We start from the raw sequence: 15,417 nt of genomic DNA on the forward strand, positions 1-15,417 counted from the left end.
CTTTGCATTCCTAATTTTTTTGGTTTCTCTCCTAGCCTCTTTAGAGCCTTCCTTACCATTCTGTACCATGCTGTCCATGTACTTAGTTTATGCCTTTTTCCTTACCCTCAATTTTTCCCATACATCTTTATTATATAATCACAGAATGGTTACAACACAGAAAGGGAGCATTCGGCTCATTGTGTCCGTGCCGGCTCGCTGCCAGAGCAACTCAGCTAGTTTCACTCCCCTGCCTAATCCCTGTAGACCTGCAAATTTTTTCTCTTCTGATAATTATCCAATTCCTTCTTGAAAGCCATCATTGAATCTGCCTCCACCACACTCTCAAGCAGTGCATTCCAGTTCCTAACCACAAGCTGCATGAAAAAGTTTTTCCTCATGTCACCTTTGGGCCTTTTGCATTCTCATTAAATTGGTGACCTCTGGTTCTCAACCCGTCTGCCAATAGGAACAGTTTCTCCCTATCTAGTGTGTCCAGACCCCTCATGATTTTGAACACCTCAATCAAATCTTTCAGCTTTCTCCTCTCAAGAGAACAACCCAGCTTCTCCAGTGTATCCACGTAACTGAAGTTCCTCATTCCTGAAAGCATTTTTGCAAACCTTCTCTGCGCCCTCTGTATTGCCTTCACATCCATCCTAATGTGTAGTGCCCGGAATTGGACATGATACTTGAGTTGATGACTAGCCAGTGTTTTGTAAAGGTTCACCATAACTTCCTTACTTTTGTACTCCTTGCCTCTGGTTTTTAAGGCTTAGGATCTCATCTACCTTACTAATTCTCAACCTGCCCTGCCACCTTCATTGATATGTGCACATATACCCCCAGGTTCCTCTGCTCCTTCAGTCTCTTTAAAATTATATCCTGTATTGCCTCTCCTCATTCTTCCTACCAAAATGTATCACTTCACACTTCTCTGTATTAAATTTCATCTGCCATGTTTCCGCCCATTCCACCAGCTTGTCCATATCCTCTTGACGTCTATCATTATTCTCCTCAGAGTTCACAATATTTCCATGTTCTGTGTCATCTGCAAATTTTGACATTGTCCCCTGCGCACCCAAGTCTAGATCATGAATATATATATAAAAAAAACAGTTGTCCTAGCATCACCCCTGGGGAACCCCATTGTATACCTCCACCAGTATGAAAAACAACCATTCACCACTACTTTCTGTTTCCTGTCATTCATCTAACTTTGTATCCATGCTGCCACTGTCCCTTTTATTTCATAGGCTTTAACTTCGTTGGCAAGCCTGTTATGTGGCACTTTATCAAACCCTTTTTGGAAGTCCAGGTACATCACATCAACTGCATTATCCTCATCAACCCTCTCTGTTACCTCATCAAAAAGTTAGTTAAATACGATTTGCCCTTAACAAATCCATGCTGGCTTTCCCTATTTAATCCACATCTGTCCAAGTGACTGTTAATGTTATCCCAGATTTTCATTCTTAAAAGTTTTCCTACCGCCAGATTAAACTGAATGGCCTGTAGTTGATAGGCATATCCTTACACCCTTTTTTTGAACAAGGGTGCAAACGTTTCTGTTCTCCAGTCCTCTGGCAGCACCCCTGTATCTAAGGAGGATTGGAAGATTATGACAAATGCCTCTGCAATTTCTACCCTTACTTCCCTCAGTATCCTTGGATCGATCTGATCTGGTCTTGATGACTTATTAACTTTAAGTATAGCCAGCCTTTCTAATACCTCCTTTTTGTCACTTGTAAGCCCTTTGAGTGTCTCAGCTACCTCCTCTTTCACTATGCATCTTCATTAATAAAAGATGTGAAATACTCATTTAGTACCTCAACCATGCCCTCTGCTTCCATGTATAAGTCCCTTTTTTGGGCCCAAATCAGGCCCTACCTCCTCCTTTTTCTTATTCATCCTTAATTCATCCCATGGTTTCTCATTCGTGTTTAGCTTTTTCTTGTTTCTTAGCGTCATCCCTGTGCTGGCTCGTTGAAAGAGCTGTCCAATTTAGAGTGTAGGAAATGTGAATACAGGGAATTGTGAATTATTTTAAGGAGGAATACAGACAGCAAATGCTGAAAGCACAGCAGGCCAGTCACCAAGATAGGTCTATACCCAAAACGATAGCCTTTCATTAGAACTGTACTTGAAATGTTCACATATCGTTCCTTTGTAGAAATGCTGACCGACCTACACTGTTTCTGTCACTTGCTGTGTTTTTTTTTTAAAGTGCAGCGTTTGCAGTGCTATTTTTCCTTGAAGGAGGAAATGAATGTGGACCTGGATCGGCGCAGGCTTGGAGGGCTGAAGGGCCTGTTCCTGTGCTGTAATTATCTTTGTTCTTTGTTTGTTCTTTGACCTGATAGGAGGAGTGGTGCAAAGATACAGAGTTGACTTCAGAGCAGGATGGAAATACAAAAGTGTATCTAGTACATTGGTTCAGAAAATAGTTTTCAAGTTAGTGAGTTGAATGGGCAAAATTGTTTTTTCCCATTCCTATTATTTTGATATTCTGGCTATTTTTAAACTACATTGGACTTGTATTGAAATTTTACAGTGTACTTGTAGGAATGATAAATAATTAAGAACATTGTGAAGCACATTAACTGTTAACTGAACACATATTTATGATTTTTATATGTGTACATAGAATCGTAGAATCTTACAGCATAGAGGGAGATCATGCAACCTGTCATGCCTGTGCCGGTTCTTTGAAAGAGCTGTTTAAGTTAGTCCCACATCCCAGCTTTTTCCCCATAACCTTGCAAATTAATCTTCTTCATGTACATATATGTGTGTAACACAGTTATTCACTTTCGTTTTGCAGAGGAAGAGAGATATTTAAGGGCAAATGACAGAGATTTCAATATGAAATTCCATTATGTGGTGAGTAGACCTAAAGTTTAAATTTGACATTGCATCCTTGATGGCTTAGTGGGCAAATGTACTGTATCGTATGGCACTGAACTGGGAAGATCCAAGATGCCTGTTGTGTACTGGCTGTAAAACAACACACAAAAATATGTTACGTCAAGTATCTGACTTGTCATGGGGTATTGTTGATATTTTACCCTCATAGTGAAGGATAATTCTGCTGGAGCCAAGGTTAGTGTAGTCTGTAACTGCATTATAAATGTTTCTGAACACATTTTTGTTGGCGGTTTCAGTGGAACATAGACCTTGAACATCCATATAATATAAATCACATTTCTGACAATGAAGCTGATCAGATAATTTACGAGTTATAAAAATCAGATTGTCATCTTGTGCAAGATAATCTGTGAATGATGGTCTTCACTGAAATATTGTGAAGTTGCCACACACTCCACTGGTAACTTCAAGAAAGAGAAGGCATCAGTGATTTTGTTGTAAACGCCAACTGTAGGGGCTGAAGAGTCGTACCTGTCATTTGCTGCATATCCTCGAAGATTGACCTTAAAGCTTGCTTGGCGTTGTGAGGTTCTTTTTAAATATCCTTCTTTTAAGATGAGTTAGCCATTTAGTCCCTCGGTCGTGCTCTGCCAATCAGTAAGATCATGGCTGATCTTCTACCTCAGCTACACTTTCCCGTACTATCCCCATATTCTTTGATTCCCTTATTAACCAAACATCTTTTGATCTCTGACTTAAATATATGCAATGACTGAGCATCCACAGCTCTCTGGGATGAAGACATTTGTCCTCCTCTCAGTCCAAGGGAGACATCCTCCCACCATTTGCTCTGTCAAGCCCCTTAAGAATTTTATATATTTCAGGGGTAGGTGGTGGCTTAGTGGTATTATCACTGGACTAATAACCCAGAGACCCAGGGTATCGATCTGGCAACATGGGTTCGAATCCCACCACAGCAGAAGGAGGAATTTGAATTTAATTAATAAATCTGGAATTAAAAGCGAGTCTAATTAAACCATTGTCGATTGTTGTAAAAACCCCATCTGGTTCACTAATGTCCTTTAGGGACATTACCTGTCCTTACCTGGTCTGGCCTACATGTGAGTCCAGACCCACAGCAATGTGGTTAACTCTTACATGCCCTCTGAAATGGCCTAGCAAGCCACTCAGTTGTACCTAACCGCTACGAAGTCAATAAAAAGGAATGAAACCGGACGGACCACCCGGCATCGGCCAATGCCACCGGAAACGGCAAACCCAGCCCTGTCGACCCTGCAAAGTCCTCCTTACTAACATCTTGGGGCTTGTGCCAAAGTTGGGAGAGCTGTCCCACAGACTAGTCAAGCAACAGCCTGACATAGTCATACTCACTGAATCATTACAGACAATGTCCCAGACACTGCAGTCACTATCCCTGGGTATGTCCTGTCCCACCGGCAGGACAGACCCAGAAGAGGTGGCGGGCCAATGGCCTACAGTAGGGAGGGAGTTGCCCTGGGAGTCCTCAACATTGACTCTGGACCCCATGAAGCTCTGGGTATGTCCTGTCCCACGGGCAGGACAGACCCAGCAGAGGTGGCGGGACAGTGGCCTACAGTAGGGAGGGAGTTGCCCTGGGAGTCCTCAACATTGACTCTGGACTCCATGAAGTCTCATGGCATCAGGTCAAACATGGGCAAGGTAACCTCCTACTGATTACCACCTACCGCCCTCCCTCAGCTGATGAGTCAGTACTCCTCCATGTTGAACACCACTTGGAGGAAGCACTGAGGGTTGCAAGAGCACAGAATGTACTCTGGGTGGGAGACTTCAAAGTCCATCATCAAGAATGGCTCGGTAGCACCACTACTGACCGAGCTGGCTGAGTACTAAAGGACACAGCTGCTAGACTGGGTCTGCGGCAGGTGATGGGGGAACCAATACGAGGGAAAAACATACTTTACCTTGTCCTCATCAATCTGCCTGCCGCAGATGCTTCTGTCCATGACTGTATTGGTAGGAGTGACCACCGCACAGTCCTTGTGGAGATGAAGTCCCGCCTTCACATTGAGGATACCGTCCATCGTGTTGTGTGGCACTATCACCGTGCTAAATGGGATAGATTTCGAACAGATCTAGCAATGCAAAACTGGGCATCCATGAGGCGCTGTGGGCCATCAGCAGCAGCAGAATTGTACTCAACCGCAATCTGTAACCTCATGGTCCGGCATGTCCCCCGCTGTACCATTACCATCAAGCCAGGAGACCAACCCTGGTTCAATGAAGAGTGCCGGAGGGCAATGCCAAGAGCAGCACGAGGCATACCTCAAAATGAGGTATCAACCTGGTGAAGCTACAACCTAGGACTACTTGCATGCCAAACTGCATAAGCAGCATGCCAAACTGCATAAGCAGCATGAAATCGACAGAGCTAAGCGATCCCATAACCAACGGATCAGATCTAAGCTCTGGAGTCCTGCCACATCCAGTCATGAATGGCGGTGGACGATTAAACAACTAACTGGAGGAGGTGGCTCCACAAATAACCCCATCCTCAATGATGGGGGAGCCCAGCATTTCAGTGCAAAAGATAAGGCTGAAGCATTTGCAACAATCTTCAGCCAGAAGTGCCGAGTTGATGATCCATCTCGGCCCCCTCCTAAAGTCCCCAGCATTACAGATGCCAGACTTCAGCCAATTCGATTCACTCCACATGATATCAAGAAACAACTGAAGGCACCGGATACTGTAAAGGCTATGGGTCCTGACAATATTCCGGCAATAGTACTGAAGATCTGTGCTCCAGAACTTGCCGCAACCCTAGCCAAGCTGTTCCAGTGCAGCTACAACACTGGCATCTACCTGGCAATGTGGAAAATTGCCCAGCTATGTCCAGTCCACAAAAAGGAGGACAAGTCCAACCCGGCCAATTACCACCCCATCAGCCTACTCTCAATCATCAGTAAAGTGATGGAAGGTGTCAACAACAGTGCCATCAAGCAGCACTTGCTTCGCAATAACCTGCTCAGTGACGCTCAGTTTGGGTTCCGCCATGGCCACTCAGCTCCTGACCTCATTACAGCCTTGGTTCAAACATGGACAAAAGAGCTGAACTCAAGAGGTGACGTGAGAGTGACTGCCCTTGACATCAAGGCAGCATTTGACTGAGTATGGCATCGAGGAGCCCTAGCAAAACTTGAGTCAATGGGAATCGGGGAAAACTCTCCGCTGGTTGGAGTCATACCTAGCGCAAAGGAGGATGGCTGTGGTTGTTGGAGATTAATCATCCAAGCTCCAGGACATCACTGCAGGAGTTCCTCGGGGTAGTGTCCTAGGCCCAACCATCTTCAGCTGCTTCATCAATGACCTTCCTTCAATCATAAGGTCAGAAGTGGGGATGTTCGCTGATGATTGCACAATGTTCAGCACCATTCGCAACTCCTCAAATACTGAAGCAGTCCGTGTAGAAATGCAGCAAGATCTGGACAATATCCAGGCTTGGGCTGATAAGTGGCAAGTAACATTTGCGCCACCCAAGTGCCAGGCAATGACCATCTCCAACAAGAGAGAATCTAACCATCTCCCCTTGACATTCAATGGCATTACCATCGCTGAATCCCCCACTATCAACATCCTAGGGGCTACCATTGACCAGAAACTGAACTGGAGTAGCCATATAAATACCGTGGCTACAAGAGCAGGTCAGAAGCTCGGAATCCTGCGGCGAGTAACTCATCGCCTGACTCCCCAAAGCCTGTCCACCATCTACAAGGCACAAGTCAGGAATGTGATGGAATACTCTCCACTTGCCTGGATGGGTGCAGCTCCAGCAACACTCAAGAAGCTTGACACCATCCAGAACAAAGCAGCCCGCTTGATTGGCAAACCATCCACAAACATTCACTCCCTCCAGCACTGACGCACAGTGGCAGCAGTGTGTACCATCTACAAGTTGCACTGCAGTAACGCACCAAGGCTCCTTAGGCAGCACCTTCCAAACCTGTGACCTGTACCACCTGAAAGGACAAGAGCAGCAGATGCATGGGAACACCACCACCTGCAAGTTCCCCTCCAAGTCACACACCATCCTGACTTGGAACTATATTGCCGTTCCTTCACTGTCGCTGGGTCAAAATCCTGGAACTCCCTTCCTAACAGCTCTGTGGGTGCACCTACCTCACATGGACTGCAGCGGTTCAAGAAGGCAGCTCACCACCACCTTCTCAAGGGCAATTAGGGATGGGCAATAAATGCTGGCATAGCCAGTGACGCCCACATCCCATGAATGAATTAAAAAAAATGAGATCACCTCTCACTCTTCTAAACTCTAGTTAGAAGATGCCTAGTCGATTCAATGTCTCCTCTTAGGACAATCCCCTCATTCCAGGAATCAGTTTAGTGAACTTTGTTGCACTCCCTCTAAGGCAACTATGGCCTTCCTTGAGTAACAAGACCAAAACTGTACGCATGACTAAAGGCGTGGACTCACCAAGGCTCTATACAGTTGCAGTAAGACTTCTTTGCTGTTCTATTCCAATCCCTTTGTAAGAAAGGCAAACATACCATTTGCTTTCCTAATCACTTGCTGTATCTGCATGTTAACTTTCTATGATTTGTGATCCTATGTGACTGTGACAAAGGTAAACTATCCTTTCTCATTCTTCTCGATCTGGCCTTTGACAGGATTGACCACACCATCCTCCACCAACCCCTCTCTACTGTCATCCAGCTGGCTGGGACTGCTCTCACCCGGTTCCACTCTTATTTATCTAATCGTAGCCAGAGTATCACTTGCAATGTCTTCTTTACTGGCTCCTGCACAGTTACCTCTAGTGTGCCCCAAGGATCTTTCTTTGGCACCCTCATATTTCTCAACCACATGTTGCCCCTTAGCAACATCATCCAAAAGCCATAGTGTTAGTTTTCACATATATGCTAACTATACCCAGCTCTACCTCACCACCCGCCTTTTTCAAATCCTCCACTGTTGCTAAATTATCAGACTGCATATCTGACATCCAGTACTGAAATTTCCTCCAATTACATATTGGGAAGACTGAAACCATTGTTTTCAGTCCCCAGTTCATACTCCATTTCCTAACTATCGAATCCATCCCTCTCCCTGGCAACCTTGGCGTCATAATTGACGCCTAAATGTGCTTCCAACCACATGTTCACACCATCAGTAAAACCACCTATTTATACCTCCATAACATTGCCTGACTTTGCCCCATCTCTGCTCATGTGCTGCTGAAACTCTCATTCATGCCTTTATAACATCTAGACTTAACTATTCCTGGCTGGTTTCCCACATTCTATTCTCTGTAAACTTGAGGTCATCCAAAGCTCTGCTGCCTGTGTCTTAACTGATACCAAGTCCCGTTCACCCCTCACCTGTTTGATTGCTGATCTACTCTGGCTCCTGGTCAGGCAACATCTTGACTTTTAAATTCTCATTCTTGTTTTCAAATCCCTCTCTGGCCTCATCCCTCCCTATCTGTCATTTCCTCCAGTCCAATAATCATCCGATATATTTGCAGTCATCTAATTCTGGCTTCATGAGCATCCATGATTTCAATCACTCTGCCAGTTGTGGCCATGCCTTCAATTTCCTAGGCCCTAAACTTTGAAATTCCCTCCGTACACTTCTCCATCTCGCTACCTTGTTTTCCTCCTCTAAGCCACTCCTTAAAACGTACATCTTTGATTAAGTTTTCGGTGATCTGACCTAATATCTCCTTATTTGGCTCATTGTCATATTTTGCTTTCTAATGCTCCTGTGAAATGCCTTGGAATGTTTTATTATGTTAAAGGTGCCAGCTGTCTCCATATAGGTTGTTGTGCATCAGGACATTTCACAGTCTCTCACCATTTAAAAAAATGTTCTGCTTTCCAATTTTCCCTATCAAAGTGGGTAACTTCCCATTTCATAGTCTCTCACCACTTCTACCCTGTTCTTGTCCACTCACTTAAACTGTCTAAATCCTTTTGCAGCCTCATTGCGTCCTCCTCACAGCTTACTTTCCCACCTAACATTGTGTTGTCAGCAAAGTTGAGTACATTACACCCAAAACCTGCATCTAAGTTATTAATACAGATAATAAATAGCTGAAGCCCAAGATCTTTGTGGTACCCCACTGGTTACAGCATGCTAACCTAAAAATAAGCCATATATTCCTACTCTCTGCCCATTAACCAATCCTTGATCTATGCTAATCTATTAGCCCCAGTCCCATAATTGTGCATCATAATTTCTTAATCTTATTGAATTGTTTTTTAAAATCCAAATACATTACATCCACTGGCTGTCCCCTATTAACACTACTAGCTACATTCTCAAGAAGCTTGACAGATTTGTCAAACACGATTTCATCGGATTAAATACGTGTTGATTCTGCCCAATCATGACTTTCTAACAGCCCTGTTATCACATCCCTAATAATAGATTCTAGCATTTTCTCTACTCCTGATTTCGGACTAACTGACCTTTAGTTCCCTGATTTCTTTCTCCCTCCTTTCGTGAAAAGCAGGATTACGTTTGCTACCTTCCAATCCATGAGTACCATTTTAGAATTTAGGCAATTCTGGAAGATCAAAACCAATGCGTCCACCTCTTTTAAAAACCTATGGTGTAGGCCATCAGGTGCAGGGGAATTGTTGGCTTTTTAGTCGCATTAATTTCTCCAGTACTTTTTCTTTACTAACACTAACGTCCTTAAGTTCCTTATTTTCACTGGGCCTGGCAGCATTTTCTGGCGCTCAGGCAGTTAACTGCCTGGTGCCGGGGTTCCTGTCCTTAAAGGACAGGGATCCCACCTCCAAGAACTGCTGGACAGTCAGAGTGCTGGTGGCCCAGCAGCGGCACCGGGAGCAGTGTCCACTGCTGGTACTGCAGTAGGCCAGTACCAGGAGTTTCCACGGAGCCTCAGACTGCAGATTAGTGGGGACGGGCTAGCCAGGGCGTCAGACAGGCCCCCAGGGATGGGGGGTGGGGGTGCGTTGGCACAAAGGTTGCCTTTCCGCTGGGGCCCTCTGTGGGCCACAGATTGCCCAAGCAAGAGGAGGAGGAACCCCCCCCCCTCCCACCGCCACAACCCAACCAGCCCGCAGGGAGGCTGCCTGGTGTTTCTGGGCGGCTTCCCCATATGGCTGGGCTTCCACCAGCCGCTGGTAAAATGCCAGCGGCGGCGAAGAGATCTTTAAGTGGCCAATGGCCACATAAGGGCTCAATTAGCCTCTGGACGGGAAGGCCATCCTTGGCCTTCCCTGCCTGTGACAAAATTGAATGGCGCTGGGAAGGCACTCCATTCCCCCCCCCCTCCCCCAGCCTTTCCTTGCTATTTTATGGGCTCCCATGTCACCCTGCCTGGCCCTAGAGGACTGATAAAATTCAGCCTGTGGAGAGTACACACAGTAGCCAAAGTACACCTGTACAAGGTAGTTAAAATAATTACTTTTTTTAGATTGCAACCTCAACTGGACTTGACTTCTGGAGGCAAGTTTGAATGTCTGTGAGTAATCTACTTATCAAAATCAGAGTTTTAATAGAAACAGAAAATAGGAGCAGGAGTAGGCTATTCGGCCCTTCGAGACTGCTCCGCCATTCATTATGATCATGTCTGATCATCCAACTCAGTAATCTGTTCCCGCTTTTGCCCCATATCCTTTGATCCCTTTCGCCCCAAGAGCTGTATCTAACTCCCTCTTGAAAACATACAATGTTTTGGCCTCAACTGCTTTCTGTGGTAGCAAATTCCACAGGTTCAAAGGTGAAGAAATTTCTCCTCATCTCAGTCCTGAATGGTTTTTGTTGCAGGCAGGCGAGTACTTAATGGTGGAATCAACATTTGTAGGAGAGGTTAATGAAATGTTTTTGAATTGAATTTTACTTATCGTTAAGTTTAATGTCTCCAATGCGGGTTCATAAGAAATAGGAGCAGGAATAGATAATTTGGGCTCTGGAGCTTGCTCCACCATTCAGTAAGATCATGGCTGACCTGCCTGCCCCTCATACCTTTGACTCCCTTCTCGATAAGAAATCTAACTCAGCCTTGAATATATTCAATGATACAGCCTCCACTGCTCTCTGGGGAAGAGAATTCCAAAGTCTAATCACCTGCAGAAAGAAAAAATTCCCTCTCATCTCTGTCTTAAATGCATGACTCATTATTTCGAATCTGTGCCCCCTAGTTCTAGACTCCCCATGAGGGCAAACATCCTCCACCCTGTCAAGTCCACTCAGAATCTCATATGGTTTCAATAAGATCACCTCTCATTCTTCTACACTCCAATGAGTATAGGCCCAACCTGCTCAACCTTTCCTCATAAGACAACACCTTCATCTAGGAATCAGCCACTGAACCTTCTTTGAACTGCTTCCAGTGCAAATATATCCTTCCTTAAGTAAGGAGACCAAAACTGTGCACAGTACCACAGATGTGGTCTCATGAAGGCCCTGTACAGTTGTAGCAATGCTTCCCTACTTTTATACTCCATTCCCCTTGAAATAAAGGCCAACATTCCATTTGCCTTCCCAATCACTTGCTGTACTTTGTGATTCATGAACCAGGACACCCAGATCCCTCTGTACCACAGATTTATGCAATCTCTCTCCATTTAAATAATAATCTGCTTTTTTTATTCTTCCTGCCAAAGTGGACCAGCTCACATTTTCCCACATTATACTCCATCTGGACCAGCTCACATTTTCTCACATAATACTCCATCTGGGGTTTCCTTTTCGGGAAACTGAACAATGGGCGGCGCAGTGGTTAGCACCGCCGCCTCACAGCTCCAGCGACCCGGGTTCAGTTCTGGGTACTGCCTGTGCGGAGTTTGCAAGTTCTCCCTGTGTCTGCGTGGGTTTCCGCTGGGTGCTCCGGTTTCCTACCACCTCCAAAAGACTTGCAGGTTGATAGGTAAATTGGCCATTGTAAATTGCCCCTAGTGTAGGTAAGTGGAAGGAGAATGGTGGGGATGTGGTAGAGAATATGGAATTAATGTAGGATTAGTATAAATGGGTGGTTGTTGGTCGGCACAGACTCGGTGGGCCGAAGGGCCTGTTTCAGTGCTGTATCTCTAAATAAATGATATGGAGACGAGATTGAGCCACAATTCAGGTGAGTATTTAAACTTGTGATTACCCCGATTGAATAAAACCTCATTTATGACAGCTGGTGTCTTAGTTCCCTCATGCAAATGTTTGTCAGAGAGTTCTTGGGTGGAATCCTAACAACATACCCGCACAAAGCAGGGGGTGGGGTGCCAGTAGCGAGTCGGGAACCTGTTTGTAATTGAAGCAGGCTATGCTATGGTTGTTTAACTCAGGCACGGCATTAGCATCCCACTTCTGGGTTTTCTGACCAATCAGACAAGGTGGGATGGATGACGCACTGTATCTGTCTAATTTCTAGTTAAATGGACCGTAGTAGGGATCAGAATGGCTGAACTGTACATGAGGTTGCCACAGGAATAGAGGGGATACCTGGGACGGCTGCCCCCTCCGCCCCTGGCCTCTGACTCTTACCTGGAGGTCTTGCTGAAGGATCTGAGGGAATGAAGTGAGGTGATGTTGATCAAGGACAGGAGGAAGAGGAAGATCGATCTCGATCCTTTCACAAGTGGGAACAGTTTCTCTCTATCTACTCTGTCCAGATCCCTCATGATTTTGAATACCTCTGTCAAATCACCTCTCAGCCTTCTCTTCTCCAAGGAAAACATTCCTAACTTCTCCAATCTATCTTCATAACTGAAATTCCTCATCACTGGAACAATTTTTGTGAATCTTTTCTGTACTCTCTCTAATGCCCTCATGTCTTTCCTAAAGTCCGACACCCAGAACTGAACGCAGTAATCCAGCTGAGGCTGAACGAGTGTCTTATACAAGTTCAACACAACCTCTTTGTTCTTGTACTCGATGCTCCTATTAATAGAGCCCAGGATACTGTATGCTTTATTAACTGCTCTCTCAACCTGTCCTGCCTCCTTCAAAGACTTATGCACATATAGACCCAGGTCTCTCTGCTCCTGCACCCCCTTTAGAATTGTACCCTTTATTTTATATTGTCTCCCCATGTTCTCCCTACCAAAATGAATCACTTCACATTTCTCTGCATTGAACTTCATCTACCACCTGTCTGCCCATTCCACCAACTTGTCTATGTCCTTTTGGAGTTCTACACTATCCTCCTCACAGTTCACAATGGTTCTAAGTTTCGTATCATCTGCAAACTTTGAAATGGTGCCCTGTACGGCAAGGTCTAGAAAATTAATATATATCAGGAAAAGTAAGGGTCCCAAGGCTGACCCCTGGAGAACTCCACTACAAATCTTCCTCCAGCCTGAAAAACATCCATTAACCACTACTCTTTGTTTCCTGTCACTCAGCCAATTTCGTATCCATATTGCTACTGTCCCTTTTATTCCATGAGCTCGGGTCACAATATATATTTAAATGTTTTACCCAGTTATCGATGCAGCCAATTATTTCAGAATAGCATCCACCAACCAGATTTATTTAATAAACAACAAAATTATTAATTTATTATAAAACAAGACTTATTCAATAAAGATGCAAAGCATTAACATGCAGATTGAAATATGAAAGGTCGCTTCGAAATTAGCCCAACACACATGCTCACGCACACCGGTTAAGGAAAAAAAAAGTTTTCTCTGCAGAGATCTCTTTACAAAAAGACAAAAATACTTTGGCCAAATACTTGTTAATTCTTGAAGGAAAAAAGTACAAGATACGCGATGTTTTCCATTGGCCCTTTTAGCCTGGCGTCCAGATACTCTCAGACAGCTGATATTGGGATTTTTTTTGGAGCAGTTCTTTTCAGGCGACGTTGAGGATTAGTCAGGCGAGCTGTTCAGGAGAAATGCGGCATCAATTTGTCCAGTCCACACACTGGATTCTCAGGGTTTCTCAAAGGGGTGGAAAAGGATGAGCTGGTGGCTTCTCTCTTCGCAGGCTGATCCCCAACTGACGCAAAACAATATCCAAACGAAACCAACTCTCGACCACCATAAATCTTGACATGTCAGTTCTCTGTAAACAACTCCTGTAGTCACTAAGGCTCCTGCTGTTTACTTAACTTAAGACATGTTACAGCCAGTAAAGGTTTGTTTCTAAAGGTTGATAAGTCTGCGGGACCTGATATTCTACATCCCAGAGTGTTGAAAGAGGGAGCTATGGAGATGGTTGCATCGGCGATCATCTTCCAAAATGCTATAGATTCTGGAACGGTTCCTGCAGGTTGGAAGGTAGCAAATGTCACTCCACTATTTACGAAGGGAGAGAGAGAGTAAACTGGGAACTACAGACCTGTTAGCCTTACATCTGTATTAGGGAAAATGCTGGAATCTATTCTAATGGATGTGATAAATGGACACTTGGATAATAATGATCTGATTGGGCATAGTCAACGTGGATTTATGAATGGAAAATCATGTTTGATGAACCTGTTGGAGTTTTTTGAGGATGTTACTAACAGAATTGATAAAGGGGAGATTGGATTTTCAGAAGGCTTTTGATAAAGTCCCCCACAGGAGGTTTGTTAGCAAACTTAAAGCATATGGGATGGGAGGTAATATACTGGCATGGATTAAGGATTGGTTAACAGGCAGAAAATAGAGAGTAGGAATAAATTGGTCATTCTCACGTTGGCAGGCTGTGACTAGTGGAGTACCGCAAGGATCAGTACTTGGGCCCCAGCTGCTCACAATATATATCAATGATTTGGATGTGGGGACCAAATGTAATATTTCCAAGTTCGCGGATGACACAAAACTAGGTGGGAATGTGTGTTGTGAGGAAGATGCAAAGCAACTTCAAGGGGATTTGGACAGACAAGAACGTGGCAGATGGAATATAATATGGAAAAATGTGAGGTTATCCACTTTGTTAGGAGGAACAGATTTGCAGAGTATTTCTTAAATGGTAAGAGATTGGAAAATGTAGTTGTACAAAGGGACCTGGGTGTCCTTGCTAATAAGTCACTGAAAGCTAACATGCAGGTGCAGCAAACAATTAGGAAGACTAATGGTATGTTAGCCTTTATCGCAAGAGGATTTGAGTACAGCAGTAGCGAAGTCTTGCTTCAATTATATAGAAACTTGGTTAGACCACACCTGGAGTACTGTGTGCAGTTTTAGTCCCCTTACCTTAGGAAGGATATTATTGCCAAAGAGGGAACGCTAAGAAGGTTCACCAGACTTGTTCCTGGGATGGCAGGACTGTCCTGTGAAGAGAAATTAGGGAAACTGGGGCTGTATTCTCTAGAGTTTTGAAGAATGAGAGGTGATCTCATTGAAACCTGCAAAATACTTAAAGGGATAGACAGGGTAGATGCAGCTAAGATGTTTCCCCTGGTTGGGGAGTCTAGAACCAGGGGACACAATTTCAAAATAAGGGGGAAGCCACTTAGGACCGAGATGAGGAGAAATTTCTTTACTCAGAGGGTTGTGAATCTTTGGAATTCTCTACCCCAGAGGGCTGTGGAAGCTCAGTCATTGAGTATGTTTAAAGCAGAGATTGACAGATTTCTGAATACCAATGACATAAGGGGA

The 15,417-nt window shown here is 44.5% G+C and overlaps 1 protein-coding gene across 1 annotated transcript in view; it reads left to right on the forward strand.

The window, feature by feature from the left end:
• LOC137370639 (probable phospholipid-transporting ATPase IM) overlaps window positions 1–15,417 on the forward strand; it is a 440,540-nt gene that overhangs the window by 73,581 nt on the left and 351,542 nt on the right. The window contains exon 3 of the mRNA XM_068032731.1: window positions 2,804–2,862. Within this exon, the coding sequence (XP_067888832.1) occupies window positions 2,804–2,862 (59 nt within the window). The remainder of the gene's footprint in view (window positions 1–2,803; window positions 2,863–15,417) is intronic.

Source organism: Heterodontus francisci, chromosome 1 (assembly GCF_036365525.1).
Source record: "Heterodontus francisci isolate sHetFra1 chromosome 1, sHetFra1.hap1, whole genome shotgun sequence".
NCBI lineage: Eukaryota > Metazoa > Chordata > Chondrichthyes > Heterodontiformes > Heterodontidae > Heterodontus > Heterodontus francisci.